Raw genomic sequence first — 27,485 nt, 5'->3', positions numbered from 1 at the left:
AAAAAATAAAAATAAATAAAAAATGCTGATAATTTACTCACCCTCAGGCCATTCAACATGTTGATTTTGCATGAAGTAGGGGACCTCATGGCCTAGTCGTTAGAGAGTTTAACTCCTAACCCTAAGGTTGTGTGTTTGAGTCTCGGACAAATTCAAATTCAGAGTACAAATTCTGTGTATGGCTCACCATACTTGGCTGTATGTCATGTCACTTTCGCTCACTAGATGAGTTTGTTTCTTTGAAGTTAAAACAAACTTCACAGCTTTTTACTACATAAGATGTTACTTAATGGACTGGAGTGGTGTGAATTACTTGTGGATTATTGTGATGTTTTTATCAGATGTTTGGACTCTCATTCTGACGGCACCCATTCACTACAGTGGATCCATCGGTGAGCAAGTGATGTAAATGACAACTGGGACAACACCATTTGGAGGACAGAAATCTTGAATATTTTTAAACATAATTGGACTTTTGACTCAGTCTTACCGGTATTGAGATATAGCCGTTTGTGACAACTACCCTCGGTTAAATAAACCAGATCAAAACAGTTGTAACTCCAATATGCATAATCATGCACTGCTGTTAGGCTGTGAAAATTAACATTTTATCAGAATTAATAATAATGTTTAATCTATATAGATATATAATGTATTATATTATATATTTTTTGTAAATCCTAATTAATTATTAATATTTAAGTCAATATACCTAATCTCGAACCATATGATCCACCACTGCTTGATGCAAAAGCATCCCCAAACGGAGGAATGCGCGTTGCCGGGGGAAAGTTTCGCATCAGCTTCTCTCGTGTGCGCGCTCGCAAGAGGAAACTCGATGTCTCGATGACTTTCTAATCGCTTTTCCTCTCCCTAAACTTCTGCCTTTACTATATGCACCCGCCCCGATAGTGTCGTTCATCAGAATATCAGCAGCAGCGCAATAGTAGCTAGGCTAGTTCATTTGGTTATATTCAGCTCTGAGAGAAAGACTGCGTGAACAAAATAAGCATTGGAAACTGTTTTTGTTCTCTACACCCCTAATGCAGGGATAAAAAGCAAAGATTGATGTCAAAGAGGTCGTGGAGTGTGTGACAGCTGGGCGGAGAGACTGAAACTCCGGAGGCAGCACGCGCGCTGGGGCGGGCAGATGTGCAGCTGAATCCGCGCTTGGTGCTGTTTTTGTAACCAAGGGGAGAGAGACCGAGAGGAGGGGGGAGTTCTAAAGGGAGCCCGAGCCGCCGGTTCCGTTGCAGCTCGAGAATTCTTATGGAAAGGATGCAGCGGAACCGGAGAATTCCTCTGATGCACGCGCGCTGCTTCCTCTTGTGTGTGATGAGCGCGTGCTGGACGGCGTTGGAGGTGCGGGGGTCCCAACCGGAGATCCCCCTATCTGTGTGAGTAGAAGAGCATGCATGCACAATATAAAGAAGAAGCCATGATAATTACATTCAACCTATTTGCATGTGTATAGAAATAAAGAGAGGTTAAAACTGTACAGCAACTAGATTTTAAAAGTACAAACAATAGATGCGTTTACAATTTATGCACATTGTACGGTATATAAATGCATCCAAAATATAGAGAAGCCTTAGTTGTATTTCATCTATGCACATTTGTAAAGAGAGAGGTTAAAACTATTATTTATAATGGCTTTGTTTGTATTTTAATTGTGTAAAAAAATATGAAAGGCTATTCTTAAAAAATGTATGTATATTCTATTATATTTAAAGGTATGCAAAACATAGAGAATTAAAAAACATTTAATATATAATCATAGGCATACTTAGAGATAGGTTACAGCCGTGCTTTGTGATGGTTACTGCGCTATATTGTAGTTATTTGTGCAAATATGAGAGGCTTTTATTATATGTGTACATTATATGGACGTTTTAACTTTTTACAGTGTAGAAGGAAATTAATAACTTTTTTTTAGGAAATACAGTAACTGAGAATCATAAAGGATGAAAATATGGATTACCTTACAAACCCCCATGCTCATATAGAATGCAATGATTACAAACAGTTATTGATTATTAACTTATGTTAACTGTTTTACTCCTGATCTATCTTCATATTATTACTAATACTTGTAATGGTGGCATAATGCGTTTTAATCTGAATGATTAAATGGGTTCTTCCACCAACAGGGTGAAACTCTGGGCTTCAGCATTTGGTGGTGAAATAAAATCAATAGCTTCAAAATACTCAGGATCTCAGCTCTTACAGAAGGTATTCCCCCCACCTCTCTCTCTTTCTCTTTCTCTCGCACACACACTTGCATTGGCACACACACCTCTTCTTGGCTCATAAGAACACAGATGGCTTTGGCTTACAACTTCCAGGTGTATAATCTGAGATGTGTGTGTTAGAGAGCAGGAGAGGGAGTTTTTGGATAAGGCCCATTACACTCGGTTTCATTCCCCCCGATCTATCTTTTGCATCGAAACACCTGTGTAGAACTAACTGGAATAGACAAATAGAATAATTGAATAAATGTGTGTCTCTTTATAAATGACAAAGGAGCATCTGATGATGCACTTACACGCTTAAGCCACATGGTGGCAGCTGATATTATGAACTGAGTGCTTCAAATCTTTTTCTGGTCATCGGGTTAAAATTTTTGAGAATTAAGGCATTTGGAGATAAATGTTGTATGTTTTTAAATGGTTAAATAAGTCATGATGTTCTTTTAAAAAATTAGACGGTGCATAAAGCAGTCGCCACTTAATGCTTTAACACCCCCTTGTGTTATTATTGTATTATTTTTTTTAAATGTATTTATTCATTCATATCCATTCATATTATGGAGTCTTTTTGGTGTTGCATGTTGTAGATGGTTTATATTTATGCATTAACTCAATGTTGATAACACTATATCAAAAAAAGAGGCATGTAAACATTGCAATATTCATATTGTATTATTAAAGTTGATATCTGTGCTGATATGTTGCAGATAAAGGTCTCCACCTGGTTTCTTTGTTCCACTGTAGCGTCTTCTAGCTATTACTGCTGTTTGAATGAACTATGCGGTGGCGTTATATACTACAGAACACACTTCATTTCCTCTCGGTTTCTATTGAAGGAAAAACAGTGATGGATGTTTTGAGATAACCCTCTCCCTCTCTCTCTCTCTCTGAAGTATTAATAAGTCTCTCAGTGTTGGGGTGAGATAAGAGAACAGCTCTCACCATCAGTGCACATATTATTGTCGTAATTACCTCCTCCCAGAAAGTGTGTACGTGACTCTTTAACTGAACCAGCCCGAGTCTGTGTATAAAACAGCAGAAATGAATGAAACTCAAGCTTTTGATTATCACAGCTGAGTTTTCATTGATGTTAGTAAGGTATATAAGTGTCTATGTACAGTATGTGTCTATCTTGTGTGTGAGTGATAGAGACAATAAAGAAAATGTAGTTATGTTTGTCTGCATACAATACACTGATTGTTTAACTGATGATGAGATTTGGGGTCTATCTTTAGCTACAGGGCCCTTACTAACAGAAAAGAATCTTTAGTGTAGTCAGAGCCATTACTGGTGTTGTGTTAATCCACTGATCCGAGACCAATGTGGCTGATTTACCTTGCATAATTGTTAACAGAATTATTCACCCAAAAAATGAAAATTCTCTTTGTGTACTCACCCTTATGTTGATCCAGAACCATTTGCTTTTATGTTTTTACTGTTCAGTTCATAGTAACCATGTCTGTCAAGCTCTAAACAGACTCATAAACTAGTCCATATGACCCATGTGCTAAACTCCAAGTCTTCCAAAGTCATAAAATAGCTTAATGTGAGAAACAGACTAAAATAATTAAAGGGGTACTGCACTCAAACACTGTTATACATTCCCAAATTGTATAACTTACTTTCTTCTGAGGAACATAAAATAAGATTTTTATTATTATTTTTTGTCTATACAATGGAAGACAATGGGTATTGTCTGCTTCCCTACATTCTTCATATATTACTATTATTATTATTATTATTAATAATGTTTTTTTTTTTTGTTATTTACTGATAAATCTCATTTTCCATTGTGCATATTAGTATTCAATGTTCATAAAAAACCAACAATGAGTTAATAGAATATTATCAGATATTGTCTACTCCATTTATTCCCCCCCCCCCATTTATTATTATTATTATTTATTTATGTTTTTTTGGTGATTGCAAGACATATTTGGCAGATGTTGACACTGTAAATTGTTTAAAAATGTTTAGTAATCAGTGCTAGGTAGATTATTTACCAATTATAATATGTTGCTGTTTCCAGATTACACATAAATTGTAGTCGAAAAGATATTCAATTGATATATTTGTTCATCACATATATCAATAAGTATAAACAGTAAAACGTTAAAGATTATAACATTTTCAAAGAAAGTTTAATGAGGGAGAATAAATTATGAAAGGTTTACTTCCATTTTGTTAATAAGCGGTAATGCAATCAATAAAAAAGTAATCTAATTATGAATATATTTAATTAGACAAGCTTACTTTATGTAAGTAATCTTGTTATGTAACACAGATTACATGTCATCAGTTACAGTAGCAGTGTTTAACTATTCTTCAGTTTCCCATGCAAAAATACAACATAACGATTTGGAATGACGTTCAGGATACGTAAATAATGACCCAAGTTTCATTTTTGTGTGACCAATGCCTTTAAGGTGAAAATCTGTTCCTGATTCAGCCATAAGCATCAATAATGGACTTGTTCTACTAAAATTGATCTTCATCAACCTACACGTGCACGCGTATTAACAGATTGTAAAATGTCCCAGCCAGTTGTGTTCCCTCTTCATTGCAGTTTCTGCGTATGTTTGCACTTTTTCCCATCATCCTGCTCAGTGGGCGTGACCGATGGGTGGGGCTCAGGGCCAATAAACTGTCTGTCTGAAGAGCTGGAAGCAGAAAGGGAGGGATGAGGCAGCAGGCCGGTTCATTAAGGAGATCGTTAAGAGTGATCATTAAGCTTGTTATGCAAAATTACCTGAATTTTACACAAAGGGGGAGAAAAACACCCATACAAATGCCACACTTAGTTGCTTTCAATTGCTGAAATTTCCACATCACCACAATAAAATAACAGACTGTACAAATACATTACCATTAGGCATCTTTACAGTGAATAATTCTGTAGCGTCTTGAGAATATGACGGGAAAAGCTTGTTAATGTTCAGCAGTTTTGTCCAGATTCTAAGACACTGACCGGGACTATTTCGCTACTCTGTTTTGAATCAGTGGGGTGATCATCAACTATTGATGAATGCAGCATTAATGGCTTTGATTATGGCGTTTTCGGGTGCCAGGATGGAGGGTGAGGGGTAGGGAGGCCGGACAGGCGTGAAATGAACTGTTCCGCCTCAATAACCCTCCATGGTCTCTCTCTTAAAGGGGCAATTTGCTGCGATCTGTGTGTGGGGGTGTTTGAAACATGTCGTGGGATCTGAAATGTGCCAGAGTGTGTGTTTTCATGCAATGTAATGTCCTGTTGTCTGGTAAAAAAAAAAAAAAAAAAAAAAAAAAAAAAAAGGAACGAGAATTTGCTTTGCTTACAGGACACTTATTTTTTTATCATATAGCATTGTTTTATTGTTGAAAGGATTGTGTTTAACATGTTTTGGTATGTGAATTGTGCAAGAATATATTTTTTATGTGATTTGTATCCTGTTGCTTTTTTTTTGTCAAATTTTTTTTTTTATTTAAAAGTGCTGCCTGGGACACATTTTTGGATCTGAGATGTATGAGACGGTGTGTTTTCATGGGATTTATTTCCTGTTGTCTTGATAAAGCTAGATACAAATTATATATATATATGCTGTGCCTACAATAATAGAAAGAACTGTGTTAAACACATTTTTGGATTTAGTGATTGTGTGTGGGCGTGTTTTTGTGACATATGAGGACACAATGTATAATGACATGGGTATGACACAGGTATTACAAGGAGAGGGTGACTTATGAGGACATAACCCATGTCCCCATTTTTCAAAACGCTTATAAACAATACAGAATGAGTTTTTTTGAGAAAGTAAAAATGCACAAAGTTTCCTGTGAGGGTTAGGGTTAGGTGTAGGGTTGGTAAAGGGCGATAGAATATACAGTTTGTACAGTATAAAAACCATTACACCTATGGGATGTCCCCACATTTCACGAAAAAACAAGCGTATTTGCAGACTTTAATAAAGCAGAACATTTTATTTATTTACTTCCATTTATACTCTGTGTGTGTGTGTGTGTGTGTGTGTGTGTTTTCATAAAATTGATCTCCTGTGTTATTTAAAAAAGTCATGAGAGCTATATGTTTATCCATTTTTCTCACTGGAAACTGATCAGATTGGCCTTTTCCAAAGTTAAGAGGACGGTCTGGGACACATTTTTGGATCTAAGATGTGTGGGTGTGTGTTCTCATGGGATTTATGTCCAATTGTCTTGATAAATTATATATTTGTTTTTCAGTATTTATATTAGGTCTTTATCAAAAAAGCTTTTTTAGAAGGTGCCTGCTGGAAATGTTAACTTTGCATCAGTGAGGCTGTGTGGCACACATTTTGTGAATTGAATGTGTTTCTTGGTGAATGTTACATCCACGTTTCAATTAAGCTAAACTTATTTTTATCAGAAAGGCTTTTTCTGAGTGGAGTGGTGTAAGCCTGCAGGCTAAGTATGTTTGAATGGTCTAATATCACAATGCCCGTTGAATGCGGTTGCTTCAGGTGTCGCTTGTACTGCAGACTCAGCATTGTCTGATGTGTAGTTCATTATCCAGACTCGCCCAGGCCTGACAACTTATTATCTTTCTCCTGAATTCTGACTCCATTTCAATTACCCTCCAACAATGCGTGGCCCTTTCGACAAGCCCCACCCAGCCCCCCCAAAGCGGCCCACACACAATGCTCTGCCTCCACCAATAATGCACACTGCAGTAGCAGTTCCACCAATTACAGCGACAAGATTGAGCTCGTTATCTAGAGAGGATTTGTCTTATCAGCCAATCAGAGAGGCCGCTGTCAGAGAGAAGCGCACAACGGCACACTTATCTGAAGACTTGTGGCACTAACTCGAATGAGAACGACAGCTGTATTAACGCAGAGAAAATGCAAACCGTAGGTCATGGAGACTTGTAGAGGCCTCTTCTTACCGTCCCCTGTCTCTCCATCACTGTCTCTCACCATTTTTGTTTCAATTTGTCTCATCCCTCCGTCTTCCACAGGCATGACCACCTCCTTCAGATTTGCATATGTCTAAATGTCCCAGTTCATCATTATTTACTGATCCCAGACAAATGAACTTGTCATGATGGACTCTGATCTGTTAAACTCATGTTTGGAGGTATCACACTATCCATTAGACCAAAAGAAAAGAGTTTAAAAGATATGGGGCTGGAGAGTTTAGTTTGAGTTTTATGTCTGAATTTGCTGATTTTTAAGATCTCTGAAGTAGATTTTTAGGACTTTCTTTAGATATAAACAAAGCAGAGGCTTTCTAATAAGATGTCCTTTGAGAATTTTTGAGATTCTTCTGACCACAATGTGAAACACACACACACACACACACACACACACACACACACACACACACACACACAGCATAAATGGAAGTAAATAAATAAAATGTTCTTTATTAAGTGTGCAAATATGAATGCAGTGAAATTAGTTAATTTCTATTTGCTACTTTTTTTTTTGTTCTTGTCTAATGTTTCCAATGTACTTGTCTGAGATATTCATGCATTTATTTTTGCATTATTTTGGTACATGCATATTTGTATTTTGTATTAATTGTGCTTATGTAAGACTTTAACTATTACCAGACAAAGCTGCATTAACAATATTTTAAAGAGCCTATTGTTTTGATGTAGGCTATTAATGACAGAAAGCGTGCGTTATATTTAAACATATCTGATGCTGTTTTTGTTGTTTAAAGATTTATATATGTATAGATAAAATCTACAAAACGTAATCTAGCATTTATTTATTTCTCTTTAGAAATACAAGGAATATGAAAAATCAGTACGAATAGAGGAGATCGACGGCGCAAAATTGGTGAAAAATCTGGCGCAGAATATGGAGGAGATATTTCGGAAAAAAGCGGAGGCCACACGAGTAAGTAAATTCTCAGCTTTTTTTTTTTTTTTTTTTTTTTTTAATCAGTTTGTTAATATACTGATTTTTCTATGACTTCTATGATTTTTGCACGAATTCCTTTGTTTCAATCAGCATTTTCCATCATTCATGAATTAGATGCTGCAGCTCCAACATCTTTATTTATTACTAACGTTTAAAAAGCCTCTCGATTAAAGCTTCTCCCTTCTATACAGAAGAACGTATAGATTTTCCCGTTACAACCTGCTCGTGCCGTTATTCTTTAGAGGGACACACGCGGTCCAGGCTTTAATTGCCAGTGTGTGTGTGTGTGTGTGGAGTGTGTGTGTGTGTGTGTGTGTGTGTGTGAGGAGTGTGTGGAGGAGATAGGCTTATCTAGCTCCTGCAGATACACACTGTCACTTTATGATGCAATGGAGTCGGTTTGCCTAGAAAGGTAAAACCCATGAAATACACCTCATGCATTTGTAGCTTTCAACTGCATACTGATTTTATAAAATGCATGCGCGTATTTTGCCTAAATAAATGTACACGTTTGACGGATTTGAAGAGAGTTGATGCAGTTTATACCAGAGAAATCCAAGTGCATTGCAGCCCGTTTTATTTCGTTTGAAAATAATTCTATAAATGCAGGAAGACATAATTTAAAAAATTGTAGTTTCGTGTGTGAATCCAGAGTAATTTTATGTTTGAATGTTTTTTTTTTCTTTTTTTTTTTTTACTGGAAAATTACGCATTGCCTCGTGCAAATAATTAATTTAAAATAAGTTATTTTTAAACTAATGTTTTTGTTATATAGTTTACTTGTTGTAAGACAAATCTATAATAGCATTTCAAATATGTCCTCTTTTTATCCTCACCTGCTCAGTTGGAACAGAGAAAATCTCGCGCTGTCTTATTTGTCTGAAATATATTTCTGCAAGCTGTTTACAAGTGTTCATGTATAATATGCAGAACTTCAGTTGGGGTTGTTAAAGAATTAACTAGGTAACAAATCATAAACTGTCTTTTAGGGGTGTCATTTTCTTAAAATAAGCCTATCTCTGTCGGCTATTTGTTAGATTAACCTTTTACTGTTCGAATTAACAAACTATTGTACAAGTACGATTTTTCTACAGAAAACATTTATTTATTAATATTTATATTTAAATCTCTGCTGAAGCCATAAATGCTAATTTGTTGTTTGTGTAAACGTGCAGACTGATAATAATCTCAACTGGAAGCGTTAAAGCGTCGTACTGTTATTATGGTGACATTCTCAGGTAAAAGTGTAATTCAGTTCGCCAGCGCAATGTGAAAATACGCGCTCTAACCACCTCGAGATTTAGCTTTTGTGGTTAATGAGGCGATTAAAAACACGACTGAAATGTATTTGTGTGAAAAGTGCACACAAGTCACCCCAGCCTTTTTTTTCATGTTCTTTTGGGGTCAAAAAAAGAAAGACAGACCAAAAAACAACAACAGGCATGCGTAAACAAAGACATGTTTTTTTTTTTTTCAGGAACATAACTTCATTTTATTATTATTATTATTATTATTATATTTTACAGAACAGCTTGGCTAGAGGGTGTTTACAAATTGGCACGAAGCCTTGTTTTTGGTTATGTTGCTGTAATTTCCTCGAAATACGACAAGTATTAATTATTTTTCCTAAAGCACTTTGTGGATTGGAAGCAATTATACCGCCATGTAACTAAAAATACATGCCAGCAGTTTTCAATGACGACAAAACATGCACTGTCCTTTACACACACACACACACACACACACACACACACACACAACACGTGTTTACAACAAGGCAACAAGCAGCCACGTGAAATACAACCTGTTTGCAAACAGCAGCCAAACTTAACTGTTCAGTTTTTACTGTAAAGAGGTATCTTATACAATTACTTTCATAAATAATTCATTATGCCTATTTATCTTTCATTCATAAGTCTTTATGAGGGGCTTGTCACTTTTTCTCCGGTTTCTCAAGGTCAGTTTACATTGAAATTGAAAGTCAGTGTATGAACCCATATATAAACCAAGGCATTTTAAAAGTATATTGACTTACAGTATGATCTGATAAGCATTATAAGCAGTATAATTATAATATATTTGTTAATGACACACTGATGAAACATAGGAAAGTTATAAAATGTATTTTACATAGCTAGAGGCTATTATTATTATTACTACAACTAATGTTTCCATCTCTGAGAGCTCTTGTAGTCCATCAAGAAGAAACCTGTTCTTGCCATTAATAATCTCTTCTAAGTTTCTGCTGTTTTTTCTGTGATGTTACTCATATGTAGAGGCTCGTAGAAGCAGCAGAGGAAGCTCATCTCCAGCATGAGGAGAACCCTGACCTACAGGTGAGAGAGTTTGTACACTTGTACAGTATGTTTTGGAGTAGTATATGGAAGGATTTCAGAACCATGGACAGTTCTTTGTTCAGAAACAAAGAAAACCCCAGTTGTTATATTGCTGTAAATCCACCCTGTGATATAATAAATATCCAAACACATCTAAAATTATGTGCATATATATTTTTTTAAATATTCCTTTTGTCATGTATATTTCATAGAGTGTAATTGGGAATTGTATGGTGTTCTTTAGAATAGACTCTGTCTTAGGAGATGTTTTCATGGTAAAGCCCCTCACACTCCGTGTTTTATGCTAATGTCCTGTACATGACCTCCAGCATAGTTCTTGAAGTGAATTATATTTATATTTATGTGCTGGAAGCCCTCCCCTCTATCCGGCCTCCACACTCTGACTAAGATAAATGACTCCACGATGGCTGCGCTATTCAGGGACAAATGTAAAATTCACTGAAGCAAAATACGTTTAAAATAATGGTATCCCCCCTCAGTAATGAATTCATGCACTCGCTCTGTTATACGTAGGAATACATTTCCAATGATTCATAAACATTTATTTATTTTTTTATTCACAAAACTAATTTTAGTGAAAGAATTGTTGTTTATATAACAGAAAAGTTTTTGCTGAAAAGAAGGATGTTTATTTTAGATATACAAACTCATATACAGTCATATAAATTTGTTCATTCAAACTTCTTTTGTAGGCCTAGCATTATATATACGTATATATATATATATATATATATATACATACAAGCACACACACTCATATATTTATAAGTGTGTTTGCATACAAATGTGTGTACAACTTAGCAATTGACTGAAAATTTTATTGCCATCAAACAAAGACATCAGGACAAAATGCAATGTACATTTATTATAGGAATACATAAGAAATTTCTTTCAAAATTTGTACCCAGAATAGCTCATTAGTCTCTCTCTCTCTCTCTCTCTCTCTCTCTCTCTCTCTCTCTCTCTCTCTCTCTCTATATATATATATATATATATATATATATAATTTATTTTAATTGTAAAACTTAATATAACATTGTTGTGTAAAAAAAAAAAATATTAAAATAAATTGTTTGTGAATTTTTTTATTGATTTGATGTCGATCAAAGACTTCAGGACGTTACATATGCAAAAGATAAAAAAAATGTAATACAAAAGAATAAAGAAAAAAATATTACAACTACAAAAGGTATACAATTGCACTTTCACTGCCTCACTGTACATAATATAAAAACTAGTCTGGTCAAACATGAATGTTTCTAAAGGTCTGGATGAAACAGTTCTAACCACGACTCTTTGTAGGAGGAGTTCTGACACCACTGAGACCGGGACTCGGTCGGGTGTGCAGCACCTGCTCCTGCTGTTTGTTGATAACCCTCAAAAGCTTGTCGCAGTGCTGTGAGAAATGCTGAGTGTGGAGCGTTTGTCCTCCGTCTCGCTACGCTCCCCCCTCCGCCCCTCCAGGGGTGTATCACTGGAGCGCCCAGCCGTGGTATGAGCTGTCAGTGCTGGGCTTTGTACTGATGCACCCCCCTCCCCAACAGGAGCTGTAGTCAAGTGGATACACCCATACACACACCACTTAATGGTAAACACAAAGGTGTTACCAAGTACACTCACTTAACAGATAGATAGCCTCTCTTTTACAGAATGACCTCTGGTCCAGTAAAGTGAGAGGTAGTTTAATCACGCAGGGCCTCTGGACACAAACTAAATGTTCTTCGTCCCTTATCCTTTATAGTTCGACTGGGGCAACAGAGACATTTTTGTGTGTGTGCGTATTCTCCATTAACATAACCTTTTTTAATGGTTTAGAAAATCCACTTATGCATACCTGAATGTTTTCCTGTAGGAAAGAAAAATCTCAAATGTTTAATGTCTGTTTTCTTTTTCTTTTTTTTTTACTCACAACAGTTTCAGATCTCAACACTGTCTGAAACTTTGCTCATAGTTGACATCTGCATTGAAGTCTTCATTAAAAAAAGTCAGAAATTTCAATATGAACTTCAATATGAACTTTCTTGGAGAAGCTGCCAAAGTTGATACTTAAATGATAATTAAACATAACAGATCTCTGTTAAATCCCTGTTAAATCATATTTATTCATGTATTTGTATAAGAAGTCTCATATACTCACCATTTATTTGATCAAATACAGTATGTAGTAAAAATATTTATATTTTTAAATAAATATTTTTTAAAGAAACATTTCTAATTACTATTAATGTTGAAAACAGTTGTGCTGCTTCATATTTTTGTGGAAACCTTTACGTATGTTTTTTTTTTTTTCAGGATTCTTTGATTAATAGAAAACATCATTTATGTGAAATAGAAAACTTGTAGCATTGTAATTCTATTTACTGTCCTTTGGATCAATTTAAATGTTCATGCGGAGTTAAATTATTAATAGTTTTTTTTATCTTATTGACTACAAACTTTTAAACAATAGTGTACTGTAACATTATATAATAAATAATTGTAATATTTTGCATTTGCATTTTCTTTTTTCCAGCCTGAGACCCCTACGTTTACTTGTTTTGTTCATTTTTTCCTACAGTATGAGTATTTCAACGCAGTGCTGATAAATGAAGTGGATGAAGACGGGAACAGCGTGGAGCTGGGAGGAGAGTTCCTCCTGGAACCCAACGATCATTTTAATAACCTATCCGTCAACCTCAGCCTCAGCGTGGTGCAGGTGCCAACCAACATGTACAATAAAGGTGATGCATCCTGTTTTTACTTGGACATACAGAATATGAGCTGTGATGCAACCTACATGACACGTTGATTGGTCGATGGCAGTACAAGAACACGCACAGTCCCAAAACTGAGCAGAAGGATGAGAAAAACATCTGTTCGTTTCATGCTTTTTAAGAGCCCTCAGAATTTAAGAATTGGTAAACATCTGCTATAGTATAATGAAATATCATCAGTTATTGATTTGATAGAGGCAGATGTAAAAAATAAAATAAAATAAAAAAAAATTAACCCCGATCAATTGTTCACTGCGAAATCAATAACATGCATTTAGAAAATATGCACAGTCAAACATTTGTAATCAATAGTTTTTTTTTTATGTTTTTTTGAAATATAATTAAATAATTTGATGAAATATTATCAAAATTAGGTATAGAAAAGAATCACCCCCCTTTACAGTAAATACATTTTTGACACGTATTATTTTTCTAGTAATTCAATGGCCTTGAGTCAATTATTCCACTTATACTACGGTTACAACACCTCAAGACATTAATCAGATGATACATTTAAAGGGATTCATCCGTTTTTTGTACTTAAATCGTCCAAAGCTACATTTTAAAGCTGGTAATAGAGGCTTGAGCCATTGATAACATTCTAATGCAGTTATTAATGAAGTTATTAGAAAGAGAGTGAGAGAGACAGACACAGAGAAAGATAGAGAGCGAGAGAGAGAGAGAGAGAGAGAGAGAGAGAGAGAGAGCTTGTGTGAATTGAGTTACCTCTGTGCGTCCCTCAACAGTGTTCTGCAGCAGTGTCTCTAAACAGCGCTGTTATTATCTCGCTAGTGAGAAATTTCATGTGTGTTTAGTTTCAGAAAACCACCTGTCACGTTGTTGTTTTTGTTAGTCCTGTGTGCTGTATAGGTAATATATGCTAATTTCAGTTATTACAGTTAACTATGCGAAGTGATTTGGAACTGTAATGCGGTCAGGAAATCTGCCTGGAACTACGTTCTCCATGTGTTTGCCTGAAAATAATAGCACACCTCAGAGCTTTCGTCAGCCAATCAGATTCAAGCATTCAATGGCCCCATAGTATAAGTGAAAGATATAACACCAACAGAAATAAAAAATTAAAAGCCAGAATCAATGAGTTGGAAAAGGATGACTTGTAAACTCAATCAGGTGTAGCTAATCACCTTCTCAATGGCACACAAAGCCATTTGACTTTCAACTGTGGTGATTTTGATTAGCTCAGCATGAAAAGAGGTTTCCAAAAGCATTTCAGTCCTTTGTAGTGTAACTGAAGCAAACAATCATCTATGGATGTTTAAGGCACTGTCAAAAGATCTCTGGGAGAAAGTTGTGGACAGGCACAAGTCAGGAGATGGATACAAAGGCATTTCAAATTCTTCATCAATGCCTAGAAGCACAAGGAAATCTATTATTAAGAAGTGGGCATTATTTGGTACAACACAGACCCTCCCTGGATCAGGACATCACTCCAAACTGGATGAAAGAGCCACGAGGAAACTTGTCAAAGAAGCCTACAGCAACTCTGAAGAAGTTGCAAGAATTTATGACAGTGAGTGAGTGGTCATTGTGTGCATGTGACAACAATATCATGTCACCATATTATGCGATAAACAGCTCCTGGGTGTCCTGGCAGAAACTGACCCAAAAGATAAGAGTAAAAGTAAAAGTAAAAGATAAGAGCGAGTTAAACTAGTATGTCATAGAGCAGTGATAATAGCCGATCACCTCGGGTCATTTTGAAATTACTGATCCAGGAACGAACTCCTCAGTGTCACTGCAGCACTACGGGTCAATAAATACCTGGGGACAATGCAATGAACACAGCCAAGGGCTCAATGTCCCAGCAAAGAGTGCGGTGAGAACAGAGTAATCGCTCTTAAAGTAGCTGTTCACTTTGTGATCTGTGGATGCTGCAGTGGCCGCTCACGCATGGTGGATGCGCCTCGTCCCTTTGTGTGCGCCCGTAATGGCCTTTCATTGGCATCGCTTTGTTTGCTGGAGGACAAAGGCAAAGGGTTTTTTATGGAGTCAGGTTGGACTCGGAGCAGAAGGAGGGGTGAAACTGGATGAGGTGATTTAACTGCTCCACTTTTGGCTTGTACGATGAATGAAATTAGGGTTAAAGGTCAAATTAGAATGGTCTTATTGCTTTGATTGCGAATGCTTCAAATAAACTTTACACATTTTCTCACTCTTTCTCTCTCTTCGTCCTTTCAGACCCTGACATAGTTAACGGAGTCTATTGGTCGGAAGCCTTGAACAAAGTTTTCGTGGATAACTTTAAAAGGGACCCTACTCTTATTTGGCAGTACTTTGGAAGCGCTAAAGGTTTTTTCCGACAATACCCAGGTGCGTAATGTTGCAGTATGTCTGCGCAAGAACTGATGAAGATCAAACTGGCTGATTTTGCTAATGTTGTAATTTTACAGACCATCAGAGAGGACATAAGAGAAAATTCATTCCATTAATCAAAGCTTATGGCAGACTAAATCACAGCTTACATCTTACAGCATTCTGCCAAATTTACATATATTAGCTATTTGTGCTAAACAGATGTGGTTAAAGAGTTGAGCCACAGAGATTTACCATCTTTTGGACTTTTAGCCAAAGAGTCTGCAAAACAATAAATAGGAAAAATTAAATGAAGTCTATACATATATATATATATATATATATATATATATATATATATATATATATATATATATATATATATATATATATATATATATATATATATATAATATAATATAAAATCTAATTCTTTTTACACTATGTGTGTTCTCAGGGGTGAAATGGCATCCTGATGAGAACGGTGTCATTGCGTTTGACTGCAGGAACAGGAAATGGTAAGGACAGTTTTTTATTTCCTGCTTTAAATGATTCTTAAAAAGTCTTTTTTGTGCTTTTTTTTATTTGTGTTGTGGTGGTGATCAGCTCTGTTTCGTTTTCAAGAATAGATTCCAGTATAGCCTAACCGTAGTTTATTTCTAATCTATTCATGTGTGAATTGATGGATTCATGGATCTCAGGTATATCCAGGCAGCCACCTCTCCCAAAGATGTTGTGATTCTGGTGGATGTCAGTGGCAGTATGAAGGGTTTAAGATTGACTATAGCCAGACAGACGGTTGCTTCCATACTGGACACGCTTGGGGATGATGACTTCTTCAACATTATTGCAGTGAGTTCAAGAAAGCTTCCTCACTTGTGTAAGGCTTGGGAAATCTTGGCCACCTTTCTCTCCATTTGCTTTTATGAATATAGATATCATTCCAAATGCTGCTCCAGATTAATGCAGTTTATCAGTTTCCACAATCCAAATCTTAATTTTTAACAATAAGGTAAAACTTAATCTAGAACAGTGGCTGTGGAAAACTTGGGCAGTGAGTATTTTAAGAAATAAACATAAAGCAAGCATGCATTAAATTGATCAAAACTGATTTCTGTTTCTAATAAATTCTGTTCTTTTGAACTTTCTATTCATCAAAGAATCTTGAAAATAATGTTTCCACCAAAAATACTAAGCAGCTCAACTGTTTTTTTTTTTTTACACTTGTGTGTTTATTGAGCAGCAAATCAGCATATGTAAATGACGCTGAAGACTGGAGTAATGATGCTGAAAATTCTGATTTACCATCACAGGAATTAATTATATTTTATAGATAGTAAATTGAAATTGTCAAAAGTTTACTATTATACTTTTTTTTTTTTTTTTACCAAGTAAATGGTGAGTATAAGAGACTTTCAAATACATTTAAAATCCTGACGTCCCCAAACTTTTTTTGATCAATTTGTTTTGTTTTGAAAGCTACAGTATGTTCATGCACTTAAAAAAGCAATGGAATTTGATTTAATATCCATATGTGAAATAACCAGTACCCTTTAGGATATCAATTAATATTTTAATTAATTCTCACTGTGTCTAATATCTCCTGTGTTTCCAGTACAACCAAGAGATCCATTATGTGGAGCCCTGTCTAAATGGCACTCTTGTTCAAGCTGACAGCACTAATAAGGATGTATGTCTTTCTCTTATTAAACAATGGCACACACTTTCTGGCTATAATCACCTAATTTTGGGTGAAATTAGGATTCCTAAAACATATCTGAAAGCCGTTTCTCTTGTTCTTATTCATCAGCACTTTAAAGAGCATCTAGACAAGTTATTCGCCAAAGGAATCGGACTCCTGGGCAATGCACTGACTGAGGCTTTCACTATCTTAAATGAGGTAGGTGAAGATTACCAAAAGCGTGAGATTACAGAGATCCAGTATCATGACAGCTCTCCGTTCTGCCCCTACTCAAGTGTATGTGTGTGTGTGTGTTTGCGTGTGTGAGCGCACATTCTGACTCTCTGTTCCAGCCCCTCCTCGAGACACCTCTATCTCTCCGTGTGATTAATTGTGGTAATTGGCAGTCCTGATTAATACACTGATGAAAGAGAAAGCAATTGCAGACGAGATAGCGCTCAAAGTCAGTCCGGTTGTGCCCTTTATCTCTCTTTTCTCAGACCACTAGTCTCTCAGAAAGAGCGGGGAGGGGAGAAACGCAGAGACAGAACGGAGGATAGGGTTATATCTGTATTTGTCACATTCATTAGATCCAGTCCATTAATATGGTAATCGTAAAAGCCAGAGTCCGGCCCCTTTAAAGGACCGCATACTGTGTTTGTGTCTGATTGGTTGAAAGTTAAAACAGTGAAGTAGATGCAGCAGTCTTTGACTTTTCGAATGACATCATGCACTGCACCGCAGTAAAGTTTGTTTAGTGCGAAGACTATTATAGAGAATCAAAGGCATGATAATGCAGTGTGTTCTAGCAGCAAAATGTATCATTTTAAATACTACATATTTGTATTCTGCTCATATATATAGATTAAATCCCTTCTTTTAACCTAGAAATTAACTCAAATAATTCTGGAAAACATGATTTGTATCAGGTTTTGTTCATTTCAAGTTACTTTATTATACACAACTATTCAAAAGGGCAGATTTTATTTTTATTTTATTTTTTATTATTTTATCGATTTCAAGTAAAAGCTGTTCTTTTGTACTTTCAGTTAAAAAAAATTTTTTTTATGAAAACTGATTATGGTTTCCACAAAAAAATATAATAGTTCAACACTGATAACAATAACAAATGTTGATTTCTGAGGAATCATTTGAAAATGTAAAGACCGCTTAAAATTCAGTACTTGCAATCAAAGAAATAAACTACAATAAAAAATAAAAAATAAAGTAGATAATAGCTGTTTTTAAATGCAAAAAAACACAATAATTGTGATAAAATAAATACATTGGTTAGCATAAGAATCTTAATAAAAATATTGCTGTTTTTTATTTTATTTTATATGATGTTGTATAGTTCTATTATTATATATGTTATATATTATTATTATTATTATTATTTATTTTTTTACATGTTATTTTAAATTTTTACTAGATGGACGTGATTTTACTTTTGGATGTGACTGCAATCATAACCTTGTAATTTTTGTTTGTATATTATCTTGTCTATTGTCTGCATATTACAAAGGTTTGATCAAAACTTGCAGAACTTCACTAAAACAGTTGATGCATTGTCCCCTTTACAGTAATCACACACATACTGTATCCAAGCAGCACAATCATAAAATAACTAAACAGTAAAGTATAAAAGGTTGTGCTATTTTGTGTCCAACGTTAAGCTACTGATACTGTCATAAAATGTGGTCACCAGTCACTCCTGATATTGACCAGTCAGCATCCAGGACCAGAACCATTGTTTCACACAGCATAAACACAATATCGGCTATAGCTCATTTCAGACTGATAATGTAGATACAGAAACAATTTTGAAGACAATTTCCTGTTTGATTCTGTTGTTAGTGAATCTCTCTAAGGCTGTTTGGTTGTTTAAGTTTATTCTGGTGACCAAATTCTCATTCTTATAATGAAGAGTCTCTCTCTCTCCCTCTCACTGTGCAGATTAATCAGACCGGCCGTGGAAGTTCATGTAGTCAGGCGATCATGCTGATAACAGACGGAGCTACTGAAATGTACGATGATGTTTTTGCCAAATATAACTGGCCTGAGCGCAAGGTAAGATAAAAATGATTAAAACGGAGGTTTTCCATGCATAACAACCACATTTTCAGTTTCAAATCATGAATATGTGTCATTACATCTTACTTGAGATACATTATAAACTGCAGCCTTGTTTTCTTGTTTGTTTCCTGCCTGAGTACAGCGTTTTTTCTCTTACTTTATAGATTTAGTTATGATTGCTTTTTTTTCACCCCTGCACAAGTGTAAAATTCCCTTTTGAGAACATTTTGACATTTTGAAGAATTGTGTTTGGCTCCTGCGGTGGTTGTCTGAAAAAGTGTGTTAATGTATATTGAACTGCTGACAGCACCAGTTTATTTGACACACTCTTCAAACATGGGGGGAAATGTTGAATAAACTGATTTGGAGGGTTTGCTCATGTACCTGCCCTTGGCGGTGCTGATTCAGTCACCTGATTGACCCTGTGAACCAGTATTTGACAACAGCACAGTTTGAGCTAGCAGACGTGTTCATAAAGCACCAGGCGTTCAGGGGAACATGCTATGCATTCCTGGTCTGGATTGGTCGTGTGTGTAAGTCTGCGTCTCATGTCCTAATCAGCAGGGGGAGAAATGCGTTTTTACAGCCTGCAGAAGGTATGCCTGTGTTTGTGTGTGTGTGTTTGTGTGTGAATTGTCGCTGGCCCACTGCGGTGTAACCGTTCAGTATTGGTTGGTATCAAAAACCATTTATACATGGGAGACAGGAGCAATGTACTGAGAAATGGAGGGATGGAGAGTGAAAAAGAGGGAGGGAGAGGGAGAAAAAAATGAATGCGCAGTGAAGGAACATTGAGAGGAATGGTTGCATTTACACTGGCCGTATTTTGAGAGCACCTTCATGAACACAAATTAATAAATAAGAGAAATGTGTAAACATTCAAGGATGTGCATTTTGGTCAATCCGTCTTCTGTATTGAGAAAAAGATAAATCTATTTGTCCTCTATACTTGGTCCGATGTCTTTGTTGCATTTGACTGTGTTTTATCATCTTGGAGCAGGAGCATCGTTAACTTGATAAAGAAACTACAAAACATGAAGAGCCTTTAATTTTTTTAGATGCATTTCTGAAATCGCCTTTAAAAAATGTAAAAACATAAAATCTTGTTTTGAGGCTTGTTATCAAAAAAAATAAAAAAATAAAGTAAATTAAAATATTAGGTGGAAGAAAAATTATATGTATATATATATATATATATACATTAAAGCTATATAGCAATATAAAAACTAATAAAAACGACAAAGGCACAAAACTAAATTACAAATATATATATATATAAAAGCGAATTAAAAATATGAATAAAAAATATTATAGAATATAAATAAAGCTAAAAAAACACTGGTTTTAAGGCCCTGCATTTCTCACAGCCTGAAATGATTTGATGTTCAAAATAGAAAAATAAAGAAAGATAAAATTAAAATAGCAATTGGCATGTTTTGCTGAATGATCGCTGCTGTCAGTCTCAGTACTCATGCAGGGTCTCTGGGAGATATCTAAAACTGAATCATAAAACATATGGTGAACAATTTTCCTAGCTGATTTGTTACACCAGTTGTGTAATTAAGTAAATGCGCCAAGGCAGTTGTTTTCCAATGAGTAATCAAGTAATCAGGATTTACCCTGACGTTGGGAAATTGCATTGTGGGAAAGAAACAGATTCTTCAGAGATCTAATTAATTGTACATACAAATACATACAAGTACTGACTAAACTAAATTGAAACTGTAGCATGCCAAGTGTAAAATAGCTTACATTGCAGGAGTTAATGTCGCACATATCAGTATTTAATTATTATATATTTTTTAAATTGTACTCTTTTCTGTTTCTCCATAGGTTCGCATATTCCCTTATCTGATTGGCCGGGAATCTGCATTCGCTGATAACCTAAAATGGATGGCGTGTGCCAATAAAGGTTTGTGATTTGTTTGTTTTTTTGTTTGTATGATTTTCTAAATGGCGAGCTGAATTTAATTTAAATTCCATTTAAGATAATTAGTTAATTAATTATCCTGGCTTGGTTTTGCTGGAGAACGGAAGCTTCAGTTCAGCTTCCAAACCCAGCACTGTGGGTTTATTGGTGGGAAGTCTGAAGAAAATCACGCGGGTGTTGAGTGCTTGATGGGAGTGTGACGGGATCTGGCTCAGCTCGCAGAGCTGACATGCAGAGGTCAAAGGTCAACTGAGTCTAAATCACTCTTCCTGTCAGCCCGGCTCCCGTGGCTGCACAGCGTTGATCACTCCCATGTGCCAGCGCCACGGATGACTGGCCGCGGGAGGAGGAACACACACACACACACACACCATGCTGAGAGTTTCTAGCTCTGCACCTGGAGCCTCTGCAGTAGCAAATGCACATTTTTAACACTGCCAAATGGATGGAAAATGCATCTAATAATCAGCTTGTATCTTGTCTTCATATATATATATATATATATATATATATATATGTGTGTGTGTGTGTGTGTGTGTGTGTGTGTGTGAGTAATCTTTTTCCTCTGTATGTAAAATCTGTAAAAATGCACTATATTTACAGTGTCACTAAAATGCATTTAGATGAAATATACATGAAAATACATACAAAACCATTCAAACGTTTGGGGTCGGTAAGGTTTTTAAATGTTTTTGAACATAAGTCTGTCATGCTCACCAGTGCTGCATTTATTGTTACAGCAAATACAGTAAAACTGTAATGTTGTGAAATATTGGTACAATATAAAATAACTATTTTCTGTTTAAACAATTACAATGTTTTTTTTTTTTTTTTTTTTTGCCTTGTCACATAATCCTACAGAAATCATTCTAATAATTTGCTGATTATACATTTATACATTTGTATACATTTCTTAATATTATCAATGTTGAAAACAGTTTTGCTGCTTAATATTTTTGAGGAATATTCAGGATTCTTCGAAAGTACAGCCTTAATTTAAAATAAACCTTTTTTTTTTTTTTTTTACAATGTAATTAAGTTTAAGTTTAAGAGAGTAATTCTAATATGCAATGTTGCTCTATGTTGTGCAGGTTATTTTAGTCAGATCTCCACGCTGGCTGATGTTCAGGAGAACGTGATGCGGTATTTGCATGTGATGAGCAGACCTAAAGTTATCGACCATGAACATGACACAGTGTGGACTGAAGCCTATGTGGACAGCGCAGTAAGTATAATAAGTGTACAGCATCTGTATCCCTTACAGAAACGTACAGTGTGAACCATAGTTTCTGCAAAAATACGACTGTTTCTAAAATAAGATAACATTTGTATTTATAAATCACCACCGTTATCAAAAATACATTCATTTGAAGAGATTTCACACACTGTAATATTATTTCATTTATTAACATTACCATCAACAACTGTAGTAAGTATCTATGGTATTTTGGCAGAAATTAGTGCCACTATGGTACATTTTTGTAAAGGGTTTGCTGTCAAAAAAATCTAATGTATATTCTCCACAAAATCTATGTGTTTTCTCCAATCATTCACCTTCATAAAATGCAACTCAGTCCTCATTAGTAGCTCCGTTAACTCCCTGAAGGTCTCATCAAGACATTCTTCCATTCAGTGAGCACTGCGAGAACGAGATCAGGTCACACACCGTGCAGTGTGTCTCTTGTATGTGTGTAGTCGTGAGCACATGTCAATGACAGTATTATTTTTCTCCCTGTGTCCCTATAGCTCGCACAGGCGCACAAGGTAACAGTCGTAACCGGTGTCTGCGGCTCTGTTCCCAAACCTAGTGAGCTGCCTACGGAGGCAGCATTTTAAGGGACAACACGCACAACATAAAGGATGTTCCTTCTAAGATACCTATAAATAGCCAAATTTCTGTGGCAGCGTTGCATGTCTATAAGCAAAAGCAGTGACAAGTTCAAGGGGGAAAACATATCTTAGAAATAAGGTACAAAAGCTGTCACTGGGGTGGTACTCTTTCAAAAGATACCTTATTTTACTCCTAAAAGGTGCATTTTAATGCCTTAAAGGTATCGTTATTTTTACCACTTAAGACAGCTTTTGTCAATTTTTTATATATTTTCAAATGTAATTTATTCCTGTGGCAAAGCTGATTTTTCAGCATCATTACTCCAGTCTTCAGTGTCACACGATCCTTCAGAAATCATTCTAATATGCCGATTTGATGCTTAGGAAACATGTCTTATCAACGTTGAACATATTATCAATGTTCAAAAAATAATTTTAATACTTTTATTGAAACCATAATATTCCAAAGTTATTTTTACTTTAAAGTTTAGTGAAAATAAAATAAAATTAAATTAAATAAAATAAAATAAAATTAAATTAAATTAAATTAAATTAAATTAAATTAAATTAAATTAAATTAAATTAAATTAAATTAAATTAAATTAAATTAAATTCTTAATACATCTTAATTATTTTAATACATCTTAAATTGTAATAATATTCCACAATATTTAGTTTTAGTCAAATAAATGCAGATATGCACTTAGTATCAAAAGTATTTTTTTCATACTTTTAAACGGGAGTATATAGTACCAAAATGTTACATTGTAGTAGTTTTGAAAGGGTACCGCCCCAGTGGCAGCTTTTGTACCTTTTTCTGAGTTTACAAATTGCAGACAGTATGCATTTAATTCATTCAATACTGATAAATATAACTAAAATTGTGTTTAAATCTGTTTAAAATATGATTAATATTAATATCTCAATACTTGTTGTGCATTTTTGTTCATTTGAGGTTTGTACTTGCTCTTTTTAACATTATTTGTATGCCATACAATGTTCTAAATCATTCACTTAAATTAGAATGCTGCCTATGTAGACTTTAGTCAGCAAGGCAGCTGTCTAGGTTTTGGAACAGAGCCTGTTTTGTGTCCATTCTGTCACTGGTGTCTTGCAGCATTTCCTCATCGTAATTTGTTTTCAGCATTCCGTTTCTGGAATCTGAAACGCTTTATTAGTACTTGAACGCGGATGTGGTGCAGGGTGCTACAGGGAAACGCAGAAAGCAGGTTGAGAGAGTGCAAGATGAAAGCCAGAGAGGGCGAGATGTGGTCAGAGATAGGGTTTGGTTTCACTCTGCTGGGTACGTCGAGAACTGCAACACAGACCGCTGTGCCATTCCATTTCTGATAAGAGCGACTCATACACACACACAAATGCCAGACAGTGTTCACATCTACCCAGTGTCTTTGACCCCCCCCCCCCATCTCTCTCTCTCTCACAAACACACACACACACACACATGGGCATTGGCGTAGGGTGTTGGGAATTGTTCTCCGGAGTGTGTGTGTTGCTGTATCTTGGCCACTGAGACACCCCATTCATCATTTTGTGGATCATTGGCTTTTATCTCCTAAAGCCGTTATAAAACTGACATTGGAGCAGAGGGGGTGAGAGAGGCAGAGACTGGGAGAAAGAGAGAAGGGAAGAGGGGGGGAGGAGAGGAAGGGGGAAGCACAAGGTTAATTCACAGATTTCAATTTGGCTCCTGCAGGATACACCTCTAGTGTTCTGCACGAAGCCAACCAGACTGAACAAATGTTGGACAAATGTTTTTTTTTTTTTTTTTTTGAGCTCTCGAATGCGAGGCAAGAATAAGAGAGACTTTAGAGCCCTCTTCAGTGGGACTGGAGGAGATTTTTCTGTTGTTTTAGAAACAAACCTGCCAATCTGATTGTGGAACAAGGCCAATGATGCTTAAAGATACACACTTTAACCAATATTTAAAGGGATAGTTCACTCAAAATAATGAGCTTGTTCACTTAACATACATATTTGAATGTACATGAACAGATGTGAGATCTACAATAGAGGAGATTTCCTGCAAAAATAGTATTCAACTTTTAATACAGCACACAAGTCGTATGGACCACTTTTATAATATTTATTTATTTATTTTTTTTTTTTTAGTTCACTTTTATTATTTTCATTGTATTTTATTGTTCCCCTAAAAGTCTTACAGGTTTGGAAAGGCATTGGTAATTTTTAATTGGGATGGGATATTTCTTTTTCTTTCTGTTTTCCTATTTCACAAACACAAACAAGCCGAATCTTCTCAAGGGCCCCTGTAAAACATGCGTAATGGACACACACACATAAGGGTGAGGTGAGGGAATTGCAGACCTAGTTTCAGCGAGCTCATGCGTTAAATCATGTCAGCCTTCATCGTGCCCGCAGCTGAGCGTACAGTTCAGCTCCAGAGATGAAGCATCTTCACCAGATCACCCTTCACTTGTCTACACCTCGCACGGCCATTAATCAAACGTTGCTTTGAATATTTCATGTATTTATTGGACTTTTTTTCTCAGATGTTCATGTACATTTTGAAAAAGTCTGAAAGTCTTCTGTTGATCTGTCAGCAGCTTGGAGAGAATAAAAGTCCGAACCCGATGACCACAGTGGCCATGCCTGTGTTTAGCACCAAGAATGAAACGGTGAGGAGTGTGTGTGTGTGTGTGTGTGTGCGTGCGTGCACGTGCGTGTGTGTGTGTGTGCGTGCATGCGTGCGTGTGTGCGTGTGTGTGTGTGTGTGTGCGTGCGTGTGTGTGCGTGTGTGTGTGTGTGTGTGTGTCAGAACTAAACAAAAGTTTAATCAACAAATTAAATACATAATTTAGCATGGATACATTCAGTGTTAATATTAAAGTTTATTCTAAAACTCCAAAGATTTTTACAAGGTTTCCATATTAAATTGTCTTAACAATATTAATAGTATTAATATCAATAATGTATATTTAATATATATATATATATATATATATATATATATATATATATATATATATATATATATATATATATATATACACACGCACACATACACACATATTTATATACTTTTTTACTAATGTAAAATATATAATATTAATGTACATTATTAATAAAAATGTATATTCTAAAATGTGTATTCTAACAAGTTTCCATACAGAATTATAAATAACAACTATATTAATACATTTTAAATTTTAATAGAGTTTCCATATAAAACTATAATAACAATTAATATGAATTAACTATAACTCTCAGTATTAATGTATATTCTAAAACATCTATTCTAAAAGGTTTCCATATGGAACTGTAACAAAATTATTAATAACAATATTAAAAGCTTAAGTGAATGTCAAGATTTTCAGTGGCCTATTTCTCACACAAATCTATTTTATGACTTTTAAAGACTTGAAATATAATCCACAGGTTGCATGGACCATTTTTAGAGTGTGTCTGTGTCTGTTTGAGGAATTAAGTTTTTATTGTAATTGCATTAAAAAAAAAAAAATGTTTGATTACTTAAATCCAACTCATCAGAACACTCTCGTTTATAGTATGCTATATTATCGACAGTGTTTCACTTATATTTCATACTTACTGAGTTTCCTTAATCATTAATACCATCAATATCCACCATACAGAAACCTCAAATAACTTACTGATCTCGCCATCTGTCAAACGTCAAACCTGTCAGTCTGTTGTGTTTGTTTCAGTGTTTATCCAAAATGAATGTGCACACTTTATATATGAAAAGGAGACAAATGCATATGTGTGAAAATAAAGTGATTTTACAGTATGTGTCCCTCCACAGAAAAACCAAGGCATCCTGCTTGGAGTCGCAGGCACTGACATCCCTATTCAAGAGTTAATGAAAACCATCCCAAAACACAAGGTATGACATTACCACCATTTATATATTAAAGCGGGCTGGGGTACATTATTGTTATCATTTTTTAAATCTCATCTTCTTTTCTCCAGCTTGGAATACATGGATATGCGTTTGCCATTACCAATAACGGATACATCCTGACGCATCCCGACCTGAGGCCCATGGTAAGCACTGATATCTTGATTTGGTCCCCTATCCAGAGCTGAAATATGATACAATAGACAATCAACTACATCCACAGGCCAAACAGGCTGGCTCAGGTAAAATCTGCCCACACATGCAGTGTGCTTGTGAGAGCGCTGGTGGGACGCTGAAGTGCATCATGGGAGATGTAGTTTTTGTAATCCCAACCCTTTTCCTCTGATATATTGCATGCAGGAATAAAAGCCCATTCATGTGCCTGCCAGGGCTGATCAGAGCACTGAGGTAACTCACCCTTCACAGGGACACCCCTCACTCCGCTCTCGGTCACCACGTGTGACTGTGTGTGCGTGCGTGCGTCTCTGTGTGTCGTGAACGTGTTGTGTTCTCGTC

The 27,485-nt window shown here is 35.6% G+C and overlaps 1 protein-coding gene across 6 annotated transcripts in view; it reads left to right on the top strand.

Annotated features, from left to right (window-relative positions):
- Positions 1-503: 503 nt before the first annotated feature.
- Positions 504-27,485, top strand: part of LOC113055474 (voltage-dependent calcium channel subunit alpha-2/delta-3-like) — a 42,308-nt gene continuing 15,326 nt past the window's right edge. For 2 of the 6 annotated variants that reach the window (XM_026221807.1, XM_026221804.1), the window contains exons 1-17: positions 504-1,397; positions 2,151-2,232; positions 7,994-8,110; positions 10,411-10,470; positions 13,049-13,211; positions 15,444-15,575; positions 16,015-16,075; positions 16,259-16,409; positions 17,173-17,247; positions 17,368-17,457; positions 19,195-19,308; positions 21,148-21,226; positions 22,336-22,469; positions 22,991-23,008; positions 25,657-25,728; positions 26,874-26,954; positions 27,041-27,115. In XM_026221807.1, the coding sequence (XP_026077592.1) occupies positions 1,270-1,397; positions 2,151-2,232; positions 7,994-8,110; positions 10,411-10,470; positions 13,049-13,211; positions 15,444-15,575; positions 16,015-16,075; positions 16,259-16,409; positions 17,173-17,247; positions 17,368-17,457; positions 19,195-19,308; positions 21,148-21,226; positions 22,336-22,469; positions 22,991-23,008; positions 25,657-25,728; positions 26,874-26,954; positions 27,041-27,115 (1,632 nt within the window). In that variant the 5' untranslated portion in view covers positions 504-1,269. Of the gene's footprint in view, positions 1,398-2,150; positions 2,233-7,993; positions 8,111-10,410; positions 10,471-13,048; positions 13,212-15,443; positions 15,576-16,014; positions 16,076-16,258; positions 16,410-17,172; positions 17,248-17,367; positions 17,458-19,194; positions 19,309-21,147; positions 21,227-22,335; positions 22,470-22,990; positions 23,009-25,653; positions 25,729-26,873; positions 26,955-27,040; positions 27,116-27,485 lie in introns of all 6 variants that reach the window. The other 4 variants (XM_026221803.1, XM_026221806.1, XM_026221809.1 and 1 more) reach the window with 3 other exon arrangements.

The sequence above is a fragment of the Carassius auratus genome, chromosome 36 (genome assembly GCF_003368295.1).
Source record: "Carassius auratus strain Wakin chromosome 36, ASM336829v1, whole genome shotgun sequence".
Taxonomy (NCBI): domain Eukaryota; kingdom Metazoa; phylum Chordata; class Actinopteri; order Cypriniformes; family Cyprinidae; genus Carassius; species Carassius auratus.
The sequence above is the reverse complement of the archived record's forward strand: the minus strand, read 5'-3'. Positions and strand labels throughout refer to the sequence as shown.